Source organism: Gallus gallus, chromosome 18 (genome assembly GCF_016699485.2).
Source record: "Gallus gallus isolate bGalGal1 chromosome 18, bGalGal1.mat.broiler.GRCg7b, whole genome shotgun sequence".
In the NCBI taxonomy this organism is placed as follows: domain Eukaryota; kingdom Metazoa; phylum Chordata; class Aves; order Galliformes; family Phasianidae; genus Gallus; species Gallus gallus.
The window spans coordinates 3,218,337-3,238,972 of NC_052549.1; the positions used below are offsets into that span (position 1 = coordinate 3,218,337).

General features: G+C 48.3%; 1 protein-coding gene across 1 annotated transcript in view; it reads right to left on the reverse strand.

Annotated features, from left to right (window-relative positions):
* Positions 1 to 2,446: 2,446 nt before the first annotated feature.
* Positions 2,447 to 20,636, reverse strand: part of COX10 (COX10, heme A:farnesyltransferase cytochrome c oxidase assembly factor) — a 96,809-nt gene continuing 78,619 nt past the window's right edge. The window contains exons 6-7 of the mRNA NM_001030700.2: positions 17,196 to 17,428; positions 2,447 to 4,326 (exon numbers count right to left, since the gene is read on the reverse strand). Of these exons, the coding sequence (NP_001025871.1) occupies positions 3,884 to 4,326; positions 17,196 to 17,428 (676 nt within the window). The 3' untranslated portion in view covers positions 2,447 to 3,883. The remainder of the gene's footprint in view (positions 4,327 to 17,195; positions 17,429 to 20,636) is intronic.

Below are 20,636 nucleotides of genomic sequence, written 5' to 3' on the forward strand. Positions count from 1 at the left end.
TGAGGGATGTGGGCAGTGGGCAGTATTGGTGGGCTGGCAGTCGGACTTGATAGTTTGAGCGGTCTTTTTCCAACACTAATGATTCTGTGATTCTGTTTTCAGTCTCTCAGGGCCATTCCCCAAAGTCTGTGTTTCTGTTTAAGGGGAGGGCAGCCCGGCTCCAGCTGTAGTTTATACTGGTACGAGCAGTGGATTTTGTAGCACGTAACTCATATCCAAGGCACACTGTAGTTACAATAGAAAGCACTGAAAACATGAATGGTGGCCAGAATGGACCTCACCATCGGGCAGTGCTGCAGGAAGGCCCCAGCTCCCTGCAGCACTGTGTGCCATCACCTTTCAGAGGCTCTGAACACGCGGATCTTCACAGAGCAGTTCAACACAGCAACCCAAACCCAGCGAACCCACTGCCAGAGCCTCAGTTCTTGTTCCAAGGCCTGGAGGTGCCAGAGCTGGTTAGGAGCAGGAGGAAAAACATCGCCACGTTGTGGGAAAGCTGCTCGCTCTGCCAACCCCGCTCTGTGAAACTGTCCAAGTGTGCCTTTCGAAACACTGTGAGCTTCAAACCAGCCCGAGGCACTGAGCAGGGCTGGAAAATCTTCAGTGCAAACAGTTCATTCTGGGAGCAGAAAACCAGAGGAGGAGGAAAGCAAGCGAGGCAAAGCTGATGGGCTGCTCCTGCCAGCCCTGTCCAACACATGGGTGTCTGAGGGCAGTCTGTGGCTCTGCGATGCTGGAGTAGGATGGCTCAGTTCTTTGGACAGACTCTTTAGTAGGGTCTGTTGTGATAGGACAAGGGGAAATGGTTTCAAACCCCCATCAGGTTTCCTCATTCCTGCAGAACAAAGTCACCAGTGAGGCTGCTTTATGGGATGCCCATCACATGGTGTTACCACAGGCACAGCGTGGATCCATGCAACAGTCTGGCTGCTCGGGCAGTGGCAATCACACAGCTGAGCCTTCCCCATCCTCCTGCCAGGCAGGCATTGTTCCAAGATTAAATGATTTGCTGAAGATCAGCACAAGGAGCAGGAGCTGTAGGAGCCAGCCATTGTAATGCTGCCCGAATGCCAGCACATCCTTAAGGGCTGTAGGAGATAATGGGAAAGGGACTGACAGAAACGTGAGCTGGTCCAGCCACGCAAAATATCATCATCCCCATTTTACAGATGGACTGCATTTCTTAAGCAGAGATCTGGAAAGAATGAAGGCTGCTCGAACCTTAGGGCTACCGCTTCATCCACAAAACCATGCTTGGAGTCATACAGAAGGTTTAAAGTGCAAACGGAACTAAGCTTCACCTCAAGCCACTGGCCCAGATCCCTCTGTAAGCCTCAGCACGGGCTTCTGGAGGTGCAGTGCTGCCAGTGAGGGATTTCCTTTGCAAAATGCTGTAACAGCATCACCCAGATGGACCATCATTGCAGCTACCAGCAGCACTGCAGCTCTGAGTAGGAGCGATCGCTTCAGCTGCATGGAGCTGTGCATGTCACCAGCACAGCACGCACCTCACTGCCTCTCTGGCTGCAGAATTTAGGCACTGACAGCAGCAGCACTGAGCTGGTGTTAACCCTTGAGGAAGAGTCACGGGGATCCCAAACAGCCCTGGATGAGGGCAGACAGTTTCAGTACTCCTTTCATTTCAAGAGGCCAAAACTGAAGCGGACACCTGACGGCTCCAACTGTGCTGTCTGCATGTCACCGACATTTCAGCTGGGAGAAGGTTTCATTTCAGCATATCCACCGAGCTGAAAGAAAGCATTTTCTTCAAGTTTCCTCTCCAAAAAAAAAAAGGGTATTTTTACCTCCAAATTGCAGATCCACTCATTCTAGCAACAGGCTGTCCCTGCAGGCCAAGCTGCCCAGGCGATGGTGATGGTGCAATTGTGTGACCTGCATTTTGCAGACGCTCAGCGATGATTACAAAGCTCCCATCTGGCCCCAAACCTGTGAATGTTACACGTTTTGGCCCAAGAAAAGAAGATGGCCGCTCTTCAAAACCGAACCACAGGCACGTCCTCAGGCCCTTTAATCACAGCTGAGCCTGGCAGGACAGCACCCCAACCTCCCAGGCCATCCCGAGGCTGGGCTGACCATGACCTAGGAGAAAATCACAGCTTCAGCCCCGCTTTCTGCCTCTGGCAGCCAAACCCGTGGCTTTTGTGAGCTGTCTGCTATTTTCAGGTTCCTCTCCCAGCTAAAGGTTCACCGAACTATTTGGCTCTGCGCACACTCTTTCCACTCACACTCAACCTGCTTTCGGTGTGCTTTTTGCAACAACAAACCACCATTTTGCAAGCTGTCCTCACCCTTTAAGGATCAAGAAGAAAAGTATTGCAGGGAGAAACGCCACAAAACTATTGTAAAATACCTCTGCGATGAACAGCACCAGAGCTTCAATTACACACAAACTGCTTAAAGCAAACAACTTGCAAGCACTCCTCTCTTCCCGTACAGTATGCACTTTATTGCAGAGAAGACCCGATGCATTTTAAAATGAATGAAGGAGCTGCACAGTTTTACAGTATTGAGACATTCCCACAAACTGTCCCACCCAGTAACTCAGAACAACGGAGCTGCACACAGACAGGGAACTCAATCCCAGTGCCTGTAGAACAGGTGGCCCTGCTATGTCAGCACCTCTGCCAGCAGTACAGGGGTTAACGGTGCCACTCTGGATTTGAACCGGTATAACAGAGCAGAGGTTGGGTGCGTGGCATCCAGGCACACTGAGGGCTGGCACAGCCCCGGATGGGCAGCACAACCACATCAAATCATGGCCAGAAATGCGTTTCATCTGCCAGCTAACAAAGATCATGTGCTTTCCTAATAAGACCATCCCCAAGAGTTTCTTTGGAGAGACACCGGCTGCATCAGCAATGTGAACATCATGGTATTAGCTACAAATCCTAAAGTTTTTTCTGTAAAGTGTTTCCTCCCCGATGACAAACCCCAGGTGAGACCTCTGTGAACCACCACCGTGTGATACCAAACACAGTTCCAACTGCTGATGCCCAGAGCCCACCTGGAGACACAGCCTGAACAGGCAGCACAAGGCACATCAGCAGAGAGAAGCCTTATAAAGTCTCTGGGGCCTGGCCCTCACCTTTTCCAATACCTTTCCAAAGCAATGGTGGGTTTTTTTGTCAGCTGAAGCTCTGCCACGCAGGGCTCAAACCTTAGTGATGGGAATGGGCTGTGATGGATGTGCTGTGAAATGGCTATGGGAGTGTTCCAGTGTGTGCTACAGAACAGTGCTCATTGGGAGGCTGCGTAAATGCTGACGTGTAGTGTGCTGAAAGACAGCTTTCCTAACTCCTTTAGCACTGCGAAAGCCTCGTGAAAATGATATGAGAGCTGCAAATCTACCGGGGTGAATGAGAACCTTGGGAAAAGCAACTGATAGGGAAAAGCCTCAGAAGATGAAGGCTTCTGTGTAACAGCAGAGCAGGGACAGCAGGGAACGAGACAACACCAGCTCACCTAACCCACCGTGAGCCTTAAAGCCTAATCTAGGAAGGGTGCTTGGGACAGGGGTGGCAAATCATTCATCTGTCGCTTCCTGACTTCTTTGCCAAGTGTGTGTGCGCTTGTGACGTGCGATGGGAGGACCCAGGACCCACATGGATCTTGGAAGGCCATCTGAAAGCGATGTGCTTCTGGCACAGGCTGCATTTGAATCTGTGTTGAGTGAGTGGGCCTGTGGCAAATGAAAGCCCGAAGCTCTCGTGTCTATTCCCTTTAAGAAGAAAGTAGAAAATTATCACGTGAAGTGGTCGCTAGGCACAAATGATTCTTCTTCTAACAGATCCCACAGGTTTCCCCCTTGTCATTACTACAGTATACTACCTGACGTGTCACGAGGATGACAAGTCATTGACATTTAAGGCAATCTGATTTCCACAGCCCTCCCATGACTTCCACTGAGCGCATCGCCCTTCTCTTCCTTCTCCAGAAGAGACTTCTTGCAGGAGAACATGACCAGCAGCAGCAGGGGCAAATGCCAGAGGCTGCAGAAGAAGAGCTTCCTGGAGCTGCTGCGGTCTGCATCCCTGTAGAACCGAAAGCCGAGGTAGGAGATGTACAGGTTAAGGGGGAGTGAAATGATGGGGAAAGTCCACGTGGTGATGTCCAGGATGGGAGCCACCGTGCAGAGTCCGATTAAGGCCACGCAGTGACGCAGAGCCACCCGCCTGCACAGCTCCGGGTGGGTCACCGACATCATGCAGTATCCTCCCCGTGAGTAATCCTCCCGCAGCCCCCAGCTCAGCGCGTTGAAATGAGGGAACTGCCAGGAATAGAGGATTCCTCCCAGCAGCAAAGCACCTGCGGTGGGAAACAGAGAGGGAAAGAGGCATTAGAGGGCCCAGCCAGCCATTGCGTGGGGCTTATTTGCCAAACAAGCAGTGCTACAAACCTGCTGCGCACTGCTCGGTGCAGCAGACAAGGCTTGCTCTGCCAAACAAGGCACGCTCTGCCCTTAGCAGCTCTTACACGGGGCTGCAGATGGTGGCTCTTCTACTTTTTAAATATTTAATTTGCTCCTTCCTAATGAGCTACTGCTAATTGTCTCTACCTGCAAAGGTCAGTGAAGCAAAGCTGGGCAACAGACTTTTGGCAGCCCCTTGCTTCCAGTGCTGTGCTCCCAAGTTGTGCATTCAGTGAAAGCCAACGGGCAGACCACTGTGTCCTGTCTGTAACAGTGGCCAGAAATGGAGCCCTGTTCAAGGAAAGCAGAGAGGAGAAACTGATGTCCTGCAGGGAACTGGGGAACCACCAGCAACCTGACTGCCTGTTTGTCCAACACACGAGGGGAGATTGGTTGCTCGTGGACCTCAGGGCCAGCAGAACTGGCACAAGTGGACAATGACGTGACAGCAGATGGAGAACTTTCCTTCAAACCAATTTCAGTGCCTTCTAAGCAGTTTGATCATTTAGCTTTGGTGTTTAAAAAGGAGCAATGAGCATGTGTCATTTTCCACACTGTCCCAGCTCAGTAAGGGCTCAATAAGCACAGGGCTTATGGAAGCAGAAGCAGCTCATGCTGAGTTCAGTGAGCTTCAGGGAGGCCCTCAGACCAAACTCTGCTCACTATTTTTGTTTGCAGATGCAGAAATCCCCCACAGCTGATGTACATTACGAGCATTCCTGGATTCTCTTTTTGTTTCCCAGTTCCCGAACACTCCATTCCAGCATTAACACTTCCGCTGCATCTTCCTGCCTCCATGAGTTCACTCTAGGGAAATGACCTCCCAGTTAGAGCCAAGAATCAACCATTTCCTTAATAATTTGACAATAATAGCAACATTTATCTCCACACAGGTTAATGGCCTTCACCTCTTCCCAAAATGCTCACTTCTTCCCCAGCATCCGCTTGGGCTGTAACAAGACTGAGCGCCACCTCCTCTGATCTGCTCTGTGCTTCATGTCTGCTACCCTACAGCTCTGGTTTCCTTGGGGCTGGGCACATCTAGCTCTTATTTTAAAGCACACCATGCAGTGCTGTTGCTATTCAAACAATAAGTATAATCTAAGTTTGCAAGAAAGCCATTTTGGGGGTCTTATCAACAAATAAAGGAGTGGACCATCAGACCTTCTGTAGGCTTCCAGTTGCCAAGAAGAAACAACAGTGGTGTAGAAGACCTGTTGTGTGAACACATGCCTCTGAGACCTGGTCACATGAAGCATGAAGTGACACTAATGGAGTGGGCAGGCACCTTTCAGAACAGTGCTGCCTGAGATGAATGACAGGTGCTGTGGCGGGGGGGTTGGGCTAGATGGCCTCCAGAGGTTCCTTCCAACCCCAACAATTCTGTGATTCTGTGATTTCATAGAATCGTGAAGGTTGGAAAAGATCATCCAGTCCAGCCTACCATCCCATCCACCTACCACCATCACTGCCCACTGACCATGTCCCTAAGTACCACATCCCCATGGCTCTTGTGCACCTCCAGGGACGGTGACCCCACCACCTCCCTGGGCAGCTGTGCCAGTGCCCAACCACTCTTTCAGAGAAGTTTTCATAATACCCAACCTGAACCTCCCCTGGTGCAACCTGAGGCCATTCCTTCTCACCCTAAACTTCCTGAACCACGGCCCCAAAGATGTGCAGCTTCTGCTTAAAGCCTTACTTCCAGGGGATGAACGCTCAGCAACTTCTCTGTATCAGAACTTTGTACAATGGTTCAAAATCGCACGCCCAAAAACTACCTGAATTTTTCATTTCAGAAGATGATGGCCACTGGCAACAAGAGCAGTTCAGCCCCTGACAAAACGGGACTTAACTCAGTTCCACTGAAACCGAATGGAGTTGGCTCTATTCACATCAATGGAAATACAACTTAACCGAGGTTTTCACAGCGCTGGGAACAGCAAGTCACAATTATCCACCAGCAGAGGAAATGCAAGTGGCTGGAGCTGGGGCCAGGACTCCCAGCAGGGCTGTCCCTGCTTCCCACGGCCGTGGCCCTGCCTGCTTTCCGCCTGGCACGAGCGGCTTTGCTTGTTCCGTTGTTCAGACGTTGTCTGCAGCCAAGCTCCAAACACACCCGAAACCTCAAACACACACAAAAACCTTTAACAGTTCTCAAATTGTAACGCCATTAAAATAAATAATAAGAATAAAAAAAAAAAAAAAAAGTCATCTGGAGAAACTTTTAAATACAAACAGACCGACTGAACTACTTGAGGCTGGGCTCCCATTTACAAAGCCCTGGTTTTCACATGCAAGCCTTTGGAATGTAATTGCTTTGATTACATTACAACCATTGAGATAATTGATATTTTACAGGGAAGCTGAACAGTAAAACAATTTAATAGCCCATTATGAGGACTGTAACTGGCCTGGTTCCTTGCTATTTCCCACATGCCTTGGACATCCTGCCATCTCCCTGCCCGGTTGGGATCGCCAGGTTGTCGGAGATTTTCAAGTGTCACATAAGGCCGATAACTTGCAAAGCACAGCACATGGTGAGGGATGATCCAGCACCAAATGAGCCCCAGGAAGGAGTCCCGTCAAGCCCAGAAGCAGACACTATAATACTGGCTAATTACTAGATGCATGTTAACTATGTCATAATTAGGTCAGCGGTGTTTTTAAGCAATACTATAGAGAGACGTACTCTGGAGAATCACCTGGTTCCAAGCACTGCAGTCTGCTCTGTTTATTCTGTGCAGTTCCCAACAGCTTGAAAGTCAGTTTAATCAATGCAAATCTTTCTCTTCACACAGTTTGTAATTAAGTAAAGAACAGACGAGGCCGTTCCCAAGCGATACACGAGGAGCTGGGAAAACCTCGGCTCTGCACTTCTGTCCAGAGTTTGCATCCTTGAGCTCCATGGGCTCCTTCATGGCACACGGAGCACCTGTGCTCCCTCACAGCAGTCAGCATGGAACACAAGGAGCATCTTTCAGCTCTTCCCTAAGTGTTTATACACTGTGAGAATACAAGTGCCTGGCTCTTGGATGACTTCTTGGCCACATTTTGAAGAGATGCAAGTTGAGCCCACTGAGAGCCGCTTCCAAACTCTTTGCTTCTCCAAGTGAGAGCCTGGGATTGCTGCAAGCAGGCATCGATAAATCCTGGTCAGTTGGCAGAGGTGTCCTGTTTGATCTCTGAAAACAAATCTAGTCTATTTAGGGAAACAGGACCCAGCTCTCCACTATTCTGCTGGGTGCAGAATAGGCACTAAGTGTTTTCACGTTGAGTTCCTATTGCTTAATTGCTTTGTACCAGCTTCAATTATCTCAGAAGTCAGTGCTGCAGAGAACCAGGCATGTCCCCATGCCATATGCAGCGTCAAAGAACAGACTTTACCATCCATCATGAATGTTAAGGTTAAGCTATTTTTTTTTCTTAAATTCTTTTAAGGGTATTTAAATAGTAATAATAGATCTTTTTTTTTTTTTTTTAATAAACAAGAACAAGCTGAGATTTTTATTTTAATATCTAAGATAAAGCCAAAATGTCAGCTGGAGTTGAAGAAGGTGGAAAACGGTTCTTTCTTTCTGTAAATATATTTTTATCTAGTAAAATACTGAAGCTCTATAAATTGCACTTTTTTCCTAAAACAAACAGAGACACTAAATTCCACAGACATTCGGAAACTGCTTGGCAAGACATTCTAAGGTTCAACAAATCTGAGTAAGCCTTGGAAATAACAGTGAGATGAGACTTCCAAAAGCAATGAGTGATGCTGGGCTTTCGGACCAAAGCAGCTGGCAGTCTGAGTTGCAGAACTACACAAGGAAGAAGCACTCCCCTCTGAAGTGATGCTCTTCATGGTGTCACGGCCTTTCGGTATCTCTAAACTTTGATTTGATTCCCATGCTATATTCCTTTGGAAGCAGTTTATGATGACCTCACGTGCTGGATGTCCCCAGCTACGCATGTCCTGTAAAGGATACGTTGTCCAGTCAAGTCTACACACAGCCAACTCTTTTGCCCACTCAGCTAACAGTGCTAAGAGGAATATTGCTGGAAAAATGCTCTGCATGAACTGTTTCATTCACATAACACAACCTGAGGATGGAAACCTATTTCCTCATCCACTCCAGGGCAGAAGTTAACACCTAGTTACTATGTGAGCATCCCATGCTGAGGATGCCACTCTCCTGAGTGAAACACAGCTCCTTCATGCTGCTGGTGCCTTCCAGCCAACGCATGGAGCAGCAGCAATGATTTCACCCATAGCTGAATTAGTTCCATTTGCTACTCTAAATAAGGCACAATCCCATTGAATTTCTCCACAGCTTTTTGAAGGTGAGTTGTTGCAAGGTAGGAGAGGACCGGAGCCAGATAGGGTAAGAGGTTGCAGCCTGGTGCCCAGCCCTTTGGGCACGTGGCTGTGTGCCTGCCTGCACAAGTGGGACAAACACAGCCAAGTTTATCTGCAAGGCTGCTGCTGTGCTGACATCGTGTTCCTGAAAGCACCAGGGACCAACAGCTGATTGTCTTCTTATCCTTCTCGCTGCTCCTTGGAGCACGCACGGTGTGTCCCGTTATGATCTGCAAAGCTCTACTATTGCTTGTAAGCTCCAGACAGGACAAACATCCAGATACTTCAGCAGTAAAACAAAATAAAGCACAACAAAGCAAAAATAAAGAATGGGAGAGTTGATGCAGAGCATCCATTCAGGAATGGACTCACCCTTCTGTCTTTTCCTCAGGGCAGTGCATGTAGGACTGGGAAGTGGCCAACCCGGCATTAAAATAAACACAGAATGGTTAAAATATCAGCTCCAAAACAGATGTTGAAATCTTACTGCATTTCCCAAAGCTGGTGTTTACTGCCTTGGCAACCTAAGAATGCTGTTTTGCTTAAAGCACAATCTTAGTAATTCTTCTGCCTTGAATAATGTGAAGGAATGTTAAAATTATTTCCAGACCTCGGTAGCTGCCTTATTAGAGGGAAGCACCGGCCTTTTGTCTCCGGGTTTGGCTCCTGTCAGCAGGGGAAGGCTCTGGGAGCTTCGCCTCTAGATGGACTGTAGGCAAGAAGCAGCCACACGCCATGGAGAGCACCCAACCGGCGCTCCTCTGTTGAAGGCCGTAGAACAAATTGCTGCTTTTTAATCCAGACAAAGTAGATTAGAGCTCCGAGGCTTGAAGTGGCCCAGCTGTATCCACCTGCTCGTGGTAAGCACGCTGTCTCCAACTGTGTTTTTCACCTTTTTGGCAGGAAATTTAATGTAACCAGTGCAAAATGTTTCTCTGTGGCCCTGCCTGACTTCTACAGGATGTTACACGAGCAAAAAGCGTTACCTGACACATCCCCAAAGCTCTTATTTTCTCTCTTTTGTGCATGTTCACAACAGGTCTAGCACAGCAGCCCTCCCTGGAGATCTCCAACTATGCAGCAATTACGGGTGTAAAGGAAGGCTCTGAAGTCTCAACACGACCTCGCCGCACACGGCAGATGCCACGCCACGTTAAGCACCCAAAGGGCTCTTTGGGGCACTCAGTGCCAATGCTCTGTGTGGTTTGGAGCGCGCAGCAATACTGCCCTGCTGCACAAAGACAGCCTCACAACACAGGGGTTGCAATCTCTGCTCGTGCAGCAGGGTTGGAACATGTGGTAATTAGGTTCTTTCCTTCAACTTGTTTCAGTGACGGGAAATAACCATTAGGGTAAAGCAATTGGCCTCAGATTACATGTGTTCAGGATGCTGCCCTGATAAAATCTCCCCGAGGAAACGCGTTACCTGCTGTTTCATTCTTACCGTTGTCTTTGAGAGCAGCAGTGAGATTAGCAATATAAAATTTACATCTTAATTTGTGATTATGAAGCATTCTCAAACACAAAGGCATTCGGGAATGATCTGTTCGCCAACCTTAACAAAACCAACAGAAATTCCCCCGTGTTTTACCACTGCGCTGTTTCCTATGTTAGCAGCAGAGCAAGACAACAACTGGCACTTCTGCTTCCCCAGCAAAACAAAGCATATGCTACTGCTTGTGTGGGGTGACACGTGAGCGGCTCGGCAGCCTTGAGAAGAAAAAAGGATCAAAGTATTGCTAGGACAGCCTCGCCCAAGGTCCCTGTGCTGCTGACAATGGCACTCGGTGTGGCTATGGGCACTGCGCTCCTGCCCGGCATTGTGTGCCGCCAAGGCTGTGCACGGGGAATGCAATGCGATGCTGAAAGGCTCATGGTCATGGGTTTGTATAGCTGCTTCTTTGGAAGGATGGCACAAAGGATGGAACGGTCACAGAGCTGCAATGGACTTCTCCGCTGGAGCACTTAAAGGGGAGGGATGGCGGGTGTGCACACTGTGAGCGGAACAAAAGGAGCATCCCGGTGCCCACCACAAAGAGGGAATGGGGTTCCTCACCTCCTGGAATGCTCCTGGCTTTACTGGGAGGAAACCAGGTGACCTCAGGTGTGCTGCCACGGGGAGAAAAAGAGCTGCCTGCATGCAGGTACCGCACAAAGACACGGGTATTGCATGCAGACACACACAGGCATGCACGCGTTTTGTGCAACACAACACATAACAACAGGTTATGACTGCTGACAGCATTACAGGGAAATGCCTGCCATTGTGCAGCCACAGTTGCGAAAAGCAATGCTGCTGTGCATAACCCATCTCTGCTACCCCAGCAACACACATCATAAAACATGTGGGCCTGTTGGGTAAGATGAAATTACCGGAGCGCTCATTTCTGCAGATACGTTCAAGTATTCACCAAAGGACCACGTGCAGCAGAGGATGGAAAACTTCATGGATGCACAGGGGCTCCTGTGGGTCACCCAGAGCCCCAGTGTGGGTACGCCTGTGGGTACCACGTGTCCCCCATGTCCCCAGGCTGGCCATGCAGCCTGGTCACCCCAGCTGCCCCAAGCACAGCACGTAGGGCCGTGATGCAGCACAGGGATGCAGTACTGGTGTGCTGCCTCTGAACTCCTGGGGCTGCTCCCCCAGGTGTCCCACTGCTGGAGCTGCCACTTCTTTTGTTTCTTTTGAAGATGGAAAGGGTCGGGGGGGGGAGGGGGGGGGAAAGCTCCCTAGCTTTTGTACTAAATTCAGACCAGCTGCTAACCAGCATTGTCCCTCCACCCCACTTTTTACAGTTTTTACCCACACAAAGCACACTCCTGGGCCCCAGCATCCAAATCTCAGATGTTGATGACATGAATATCTCCGCTTCCTCCGGAGAGGACCGCAAATCCTGCCCTCTTTCATCTGAGAAGCAAAACCCCAGCGAGCTGCAGGGGGGGCTGAGGGCTGGACGTGGGGGCTGCAGACACAGCTCAGAGAGAAGGGACGGGACAGAGAGCTCTCCGAGCTCATTCTGCATGCAATTAAGCTGTTGCTTTCCTTTCTTTCTGGCAGACAAGTGCTACATCAGGGAAGGTATGGGGGACCCCGGGCACTGACAGGTTGGGCCAAGGCCTCCCCCCCTCTCCTATTTTCCTTTTTTTTTTTTGTGCCTGAAACTATCCATCTGCTAAATGTCACCAGCTGATAAGAGCTGCCCGTTTTAAATCCCCATTTGTAAATAGATGTTGGCTGACATAATTAATGTCTACCACACAACATAATTTGAATTACAAAGTGAAGGCAATTTAAAAATCAGCCTCCACATGATTACAATTGATACGCAGCCTATAAATTCCATAGCCCCGGGAATTATTTAAATTTCTCAAAACGAATGAAAATCAGTACAAGATGTCTTTCAGGAAAACGAGACCAGAAGTGGAGCATCTGAGATAAACTAAATGGTCTCTTGAGATAAACACTCTTTGGTGCAGTAATACCTATGGCTCCAGGCCACCGCGGGTCTGTAATGTCTGCTATACTGTCAAGGCTGCTATCTGCTACGCCACCGCCACCTACTCAGAATAAATCCCCTTAACTGATAAGCACATTATGTGGAGGACCCCTGCTTGTCACTTCCATCTATCTGGGTGGCTTTACACGATCTCGATGGCACTGAGCTCTGCCCCAAGGCAGTACGCTGTGGGCTGGGATCAGCCATCAGAGCATGGGCACGGGACGGTGAGCAGAAGCACAACGGCAGGATACGGGCTGTGGCACTTGGAAACGCTTCCTGCAGATCTGTTCATTTGCTAACTGAAAATAACAAGTTAAGATGAACAACAAACACTGCTAAGAAGCAAGCAACAGTATTAGGCTGGGGAGGAAAAACAGCGACAGCAGAGTAGCTTGCAGCACGCAGACATGTGCCCGCTTGCATGCCAAAATAAACAGCTCTGCTACTTCCTAAAGACATCTGCACTCCCAAACACACCCAGGCTCAATAGCAGCATGGCACAGAGAGCAGTGCTGGGGAGCACAGACCTCGCACACAACAGCACTGCTGTGCTATGCCTCCTTCCCCTGTCTTTACGCCACCACCTCAGGCTTGAAGAGAATGGCATTATTTTCCTGCGCGGCGTTCCTTTGTAAAATGGGGAGAAATGATTTGAGAGAGAGCCTCGATTTAAGAGAAAAACAAATACCTTCGTGAACAAATTGCGCCACGGAGGAGCAATGAAGTCTGCTTTCAAGGAAGCAAACGTGTTACTGCAGCTCGCGGGCGGGCAGTCAAGCTCTGCATAAACACACCAGAGATGTGGCAGTGATATCTGTGTGATAAATGGCGCTTATCACGCACCTCTGACCACCTCACCTGCACTCAGCGAGGAAATGTGGACATTCCCCATCTCTCATCGGTTTCAAACAGCTGCCATCAAAAAAAAAAAAAAAAGAAGCCAAAAAAAAAAAGAAAAGAAAACCCACCCCAAACCCACAACAAAGAATTCCCAGAGATAACCTTATCTTTCTCTTTTGAAATGGGAGGTTTTCCCTAAATTGCATTGGCATGAAACCCAGGGCTGGGGGCAGGACGCTCAATCAGACTTAAGAGCATACAATTAAAGAGCTATCGGGGGCACAAATGGAAGCAAGCATCACTGGGAACCACTGTAAGAGGTGCAAATCTGTAGCATAAGAGATACGAGCATGTATTCGTATCGTTGGAAATAGAAGGTCACAGATTTTTATCTGCAAAGATGCAATTTTTTTTCCTTATCTGTCAAGGAATTACTCTTCGGGATAAGAGAGTTATAAACGAAATGAAGACAGATGACAAGAGAGTGCTGCTCAAATCAGAGATACTTCCTTGCTATGCCTCAAATTAGAAACTGGGAATCGCCTTCAGCTCTACCAGCTGAGTGAGGGCACCTCATGGCACTACAAACTGCTGGCAGCACATCCACAGCCTTAAGGGCACCGTAAGGGAAGCTGGGCACATAAATGCTACGACCAGCAGCACGTACAGCAGTGCGGCTGCTGTGAGATTACAAGGAGAGAAAATGCATCACAAAATGTCAAGTGGGAAGGGCCCAGTTACATGGTGAGAACCCTCCTTCCCAGTTTGCTAACCCTTCTTCCACATTCCTCTTTGTTATTGAGTGGAATAATTTCTTTTTCTTTTCTTTTTTTTCCTTTTTAAACGAGGTGCAAATGCATTTTCACACCTCCAACTAAAACGAGGTGAAGGCTCCAAGCTAATTACCCCTTATTAATGAGCTCTACAATGGTGTGTTGGCCTGCACATTGCACATGTGCGCATGAAGATGAACATTTGTGCTCCAGGTGGGATGGATTCTTCCAAGTGCTAAATTCTTTTTCAGTAGCAGAATGCTTAACACTGGAAACTGTTTACAGTGCAGCTTTCTTTCCCCTAAATTCTGTTTATTTATTATTATTTTTTTTAATATTGAACTGCACTAAAATATAACATTCAGGTCACCGTTTTCAAGGCTGTCCCCAGATCTGCTTCATTACAAAGATCTGTATCAACTCAATAGTTCTGTCATTATCAAACAAGCTGCCCTGCCTTGCCCTGCTGGCACCCACTGGGAGATGGCTGTGGAACGTTTCAGCTGCCCAAAACAGCCACAACAACAGCAGTTAAGCACCAGCACGGGTCATCATGGTCTGGCAAAGTCTGCTTTGGTGTAGATCATTTTCTACTGACTCCATCCCTGCCAGAGTTGGCAGAGGGAAGTGTGCCCACATGCCTAAAATTAATTACTAATTAGATAGGAAGAGGTAGAAGATAGAAAGACATGGACTCTCTGCAGCTTGCAGTACAGGGACAGCGTAGCTCATCGAGAAATAGGTCTGGAAGAGTAAGTTATAACTTGATGATAGAAGATCATTAAAGATAATGAAAATCAGTGCCCATCTCCTTTAATGTGGTGGGCTCCGGCTGCAGTTTAGCTGCCGTTCCAAAAGGGATATGGCAATGTGAACTCTGTCAGCCACTCCAGCAGCGCCCCATGGAGAGCTGGAGCCCTTCCCCAGGGCAGCTCCCAGTGGTGCAGCTGAAGCATCCCTACAGCATCAGCCCCGCAGCACCAGGACAACCCTCTGGACTGAGGCTCTAAGACATGGCAGCCACAATGACCGAGTTCTTCAACATAAACACCTAACCTTATGTTTCTGAATCATTCACTTTAGAAATACAAAGCTTCTAATGACGTTTGTTACACCCTCCTTAATGCGAGACACTATGCACGCACATCCGTATCACTTACAAGGCTAAATATATATATGTCTAAATATATAGCGTGTCCCTCAGGACCACATCCAAACATTTCTTGAACACCTCCAGGGGTGGTGGACTCACCGACAGTCAAGAAACATTTAGATGTTGTCCTGAAGGACACAGTTTAGTGGGGAACATTGGTGATAGGGGGATGGTTGGACTGGATGACCTTGGAGGTCTTTTCCAACCGTGGTGACTCCATCAGTCTATAAAAAAGACTACTTTCAGAGACAAATGTTTGTATAGCAGTGACACACAACTGGAAAAAAACAAACAAAGCCCTTCATCCCAGCTCTGGATTCGATCAGTATCAGAAGACTTGTAGCCAAAGCCTGCTCAGCCTGACGTTTATAGCAAATGCACAGCATAAATGAAGAATGGAGTGCTATGGATTTTGCACAGATTCTGATAAGTCCTGGGTAAAAGCCACGTTGTTGGAAGAATTGCTCAATGTTGCTGTGGGATGAATGTGTGCTAAGAAATATTCTTAACAAACCTGCTAATTGAACTTCATGAGTTTCTTCAGAATATAACCATGCGGAGCCACTTGGACTCTTAAGCTCGTAGCTGGAAGGACAAACAAGCCCTAATTGTGTCAGAGCTGCTGCTGAGGAGATCAGTGTTTTATGAGAGACATAAAAAAGGTTCACAGTCACTAAAATAGAAATTCTTGTTTGCCTTTCAAGGAGTGGGGGGAAAGGAACATTTCTAACTAAAGAGTCTGAAAGTGACCAATTAAAGAAAACACCAATAAATTAATCTTCCTAGGATATTTTCTGGCTTGTGGAAAGACAGTAATAAACACATCTGGGACTTCTCCTGCTGAAAGCTCCTGACTGAAAAGTCAGATCTGACTGTGTATGGGTTTAATACTGAAATTATAACAGAATCCCAGAACTGCAGGGGCTGGAAGGGGGTCCCCCAGTGCAGCCCCACTGAAGTAGGTTCCCTACTGCAGGTTGCACAGGAAAGCGCGAGCAAATGGACTGCAGTGCTGTGAGCACCTGGTACAGAAAGGAACCCGGATGAAGACATTGACACCAATTGGCATTGCATGAGAACCAGAACAGGAGAAAAAAAAATGTGTCTCAAAAATAAAAACACAGAAGAAAGACTTGTGTGGAGATAGGAAAGGTGTGCAACCCTCATTTTCCCAGATCTATCACCATTGCAAAGGACAGTCACTGGCTGATGGAGGCTGATGGTGATGAAGGCCCAGCCTGGTGCCCAACTACACGCAGCCCTGCGCTGTGAGGTCACCGACCAAGGGGCTGTGACAGCAGCAGGAGATGGCTGTGACCTCACTGACCCTCCCTGCAGAAGCCGGGGCCCAGCAGAGCCCCAACCCGCCGCCCCCGTGTCCCCACAGGAAGAGCTGGGGCAGGTGGCGGCAGTGGGCCCTTCCACCCAGGGCACGGACTGCTCGCCTGGGGGGCCCCCAACGCCCTCCAAAGAGAAGGGCCAGCAGCTGCCCCCCAGATTTGCCCCCGTCCCCCAAGAGGCAGCGCTAGGCCGGCACCCACTGCAGTGCTGAGCACGGCTCTGGGGCTGGGAGACCAACAGCAACCTTGGTATAATTTTAAAGATAACATATTTTATTCCTTTATTTTAAGGAAAAGTCTCCGTGTTATCAATGACGCTGTTGCAGTTGCTGACCCTATCCGGTTTCTCCGGGCCTTCAGGGAGGCCACAGAATCATAGGTTGATTTCCACAATGAGAAATCAAGAGCGTACTCCAGTTTGGGCACCACACTGAGATGGATGAATGGGATTGGTGTTTTCTTCCATGTGAACCACACTCCCTTCCTAATTTTCTTTTCAATATGTTCTAAACACATGCTGTTTAGGACATATTCTTTTTACTGTCTCATGTTTGACCTTAAAATGCCCCCATAAAAGGACTGATACCATCATGCCTACTTCTTCCATCCTCATGCTACTGTGATGTAACAGTATTTTCTCATGTTCGCACCGTAACAGCTGTACTCCTGAAGCACTATCAGGCCAACGAGCAGAAAGAGCAGAGCTTAAGAAAATCAATCACACACTGCCTTTTTTGCTGGTATTTTTAGGTGCCCCAAAGGCAAAACTCACAACCGATTCCCCCAGATATCAACACGGATTTTCCACTCACCAGCATCAAGACTTCCAGTCGCTGCAGTCCAGCCCATGACGGGGGGAATGGCTCCGACGACGGCTCCCACCCAAGTGTTGGCGATGCTCATTCTCTTCATGGGTGTGTAACAGCAGGTGTACAGGAAGATGTTGAACGCTCCGAGGGCGCCGGTGAGGGGGTTGACCCCCATGGTCAGCAGGGCGATGCCCGGCACACCACAAGATGCTGCGAAGCATACAGCAAGCAGGGGGCTGCGGGAGGAGAGCAGGATCTGCATTAGAGAATGAACACTGCCTCCCCCCTTTGCACTTCTTCCTACTCCCCTAGAAAGCTAACATTGGATTTTTGTTATTTTTTATGGATTTTTGTTACTCGAGATTTTCACATCTGGCAGCATTGTAAGGCAAGCCTTTCTAGAAAGTTAAGACTAGCTTTGTAGACTCATAGAACCATAGAACGGATGGGTTGGAGGGGACCTTAAAGCCCACCCAGTTCCAACCCTCTGCCCTGGGCTGGTTGCCCCCCACTAGACCAGGCGGCCACAGATTTGCCATGAGAGGTTATTCTTATACTCCTCACTGCTGTGTTTGCCAAATAAGTTTAAGCTATGGAGGTCAATGCAGTCGGTGCTTCCAGCAGATCATTTTCTTTTATTGTAATCTTAGTAAATTTTGACCTCTGGAAATGGCACTCAGTGTTCAGAGTGAGCGAGTATGGCTGTAGCCTGCCAGAATTGTAACTGATTGCAATTTTCTGAGGGGCTCTTTGGCTGAAATACAACAGAGTTAGACATAAAATGAGGAAGCATTTAAGAGGAAAAGAGCACATTCAATCATTTTGAAATTATGCTAACAGAAACAAAGTAATTTTTGGCTTTACTGAAAATGACTGAATTCTCTACATTGCCATTTAGCCTACGGACTGTGCTAAGCAGGGGTAGCACAGCAAAGCCATTCTGGTAACAAACCCAAAATTAAATCTTATCTTCTAAGTGTGGAATAAACAGAAGATATTTCAGGTTTGCCTGAAAGAACCAAATAGAAAAAAGGTGCTGATTATTTCTGCTGTTTTACCATGCAAGAGCTCTACAAGCTCAGGGAAAGCTGGAAACTCCTGTTAAAATCTGTAAGAAAGTGGTTGAAGCTGTGTAAACTTCTGCTAATAAGTTCCACAACAAACATCCAAACACAACGAACAAGGATTTTTTGTTTGGCTACCAAAACCACATTTGCAGGCAGCAAGCACCATGACGCAACACGGAGCAAGCTTCACTTGTGTTCTTTTGCATCAGGTCAACACCTTTGCTGCTGGTGGACATCTCTTTGCATGCACTTTTTCAGGGGCACCTGGTAAAGTGGGATGAGAACTATATGCCACTGAGAGAAATAATCATGGAATCATAGAACGGTTGGGGTTGGAAGGGACTCTTAAAGGCCACGTGGTCCCACCCCCTGCACTGAGCAGGGACACCCACAGCTCCAGCGGTGCTCACAGCCCATCCCCTGACCTCGGCTGTCTGCAGGGATGGGGCACCACCGCCTCTCTGAGCAACCTGTGCCACTGCCTCACCACCTTTAGTGTATATCCAACCTAAATGAAACCATTTCCCTTTTCCCTGTCACATCAGACCGCTTAAGAGTCTGTCCCCCTTCTTTCTTACAGCCCCCCTTTAGATACTGAGAGGTGTGGGAGACCTCTGGAAGGGAGAAAAATGCCATTAACTGAGCTGCATTAAATACACGCTTTCAGTCATAAGAGCAGAAAATAAATGTGCTCGCAGCAAATGTCTGCGCGTGAACTTTAGCTTTACGCTTTTTGTCTCATTTAAAACTATGTAGCCTTTGTATTCTACCATCACTCTGCCCTCTGGCCAAATCTTTAACCCTAAAATACGTGTTGCAAGCACTGCTCCAACCTCGTAAGGAGAATTTGCTGGTGGGGATGAATTTTATGGGAGCTTTATCAGCCAAAAAAACTACCTTTTTAAAACCTCCATCAAGCCAGTACTGTATGAAAATCCTACATAACCACAAGAATTACAGCGAGCAAATCTCACACCAAAAACCTCCGATTTCAATTACATTGACTTGAGTCAATACATCCCAACACAGGTAATGGGGCGCACAGCCCGGTGCTGGCTGCAGGCAGGTTTGGTGGCAGGAACAGATGGAGCAGGGTGCTGCCTGGATGCCCAACAACAGAGCAAGGCCTGCAGTTTGAGAACGTACTACAAAGGGAGCCAGGAGGTGCTGTGCCCTTTGGGTTTGCAGCCAGCACTGCTCTGCTATGCGAAGGCAACACAACACGGTCGGCACGGGGAGGTGTCTCAGCACTGACCACAAACACTACTCATTCTGTGTGTTGCCCCTCTACAGTGAAAGCCTGACTGGGTTTGGTTAAACAAATCCATCCTGACTGGTGGCTGAATAAAACAGAGCCAGACGTACAGCTGAGCACCAGACTGGCACAATGCATGAGCTGGAGGTGACAAAAGACCAGCGGGACCCTCGGAACCGGGCACTCCTATGGGGTGCACGTCCTCAATGAGGACTCGGTTTGACCCAACGCAATGAGCTCTCTTCTCACTAATCGAGAGTGAAGACTCAGCTGTTTTCCTCCAAATGAAAGGCCCAGCACGCATCGAGAGCCGGCGAGGAAGGGCTGACAGCAGAATGTAATCACAGAACCACAGAATCACAGAGTGGTTGGGTTGGAAGGGACCTTAAGGACCATCCAGTACCACCCCCTGCCGTGGGCTGGTTGCCCCCCACCAGATCAGGCTGCCCAGAGCCCATCCAGCCTGGCCATGGGCACCTGCAGGGATGGGGAACCCACAACATTTGATAAGAACTTCAGTATTTCCTTCATCCCTTCCTCAGGAGATGGGAGCAGAGGCAGGCAGCACCAAGCCTCCCATGCTCACCTCAAGCACTGCTTCCCTGCAGCACCCACAGCTCTGCAGGATCCGACTGACAGAGCAGAGAAATACCTTTACAAGACGTGTCTTAAGCAGAATGGGAAGGTGAAATGACAAAGACTCCAAAAAAGTCCTTCTCTTCCTTGTAAACAAACCTCATTTTTGTTTCTCATGTCTTTAATTTTTGCTTCCTTTTTAAAGGAGGTTCCTGAGGGCAGTTTGATCAACGTCTGTACATCCCTAATGATCTCAGGGGAGGGCATCAAGTCAACGACGGCCACTCTTCACATGCAGTCTTCAAACACCTTGAAAGTATCCCATTCTCTGCTTCTCTCCAGTGTTTCCTTAAAAACCAAGGAACTGTAAAATCCTTCTCAAAGAGTAATTGTCTGACTGACAAGGGCCTGCACCAGCAACACCAACTGAGATCAGAAACTCCAACTGTGATCTGATGATTCAGCTTTGTTATTTCTGCCCCATAAAACTCCTTGGCATTACAAAGACTACACACTCAGAAATTAGGACCTTGCTTTCTCGGTGAC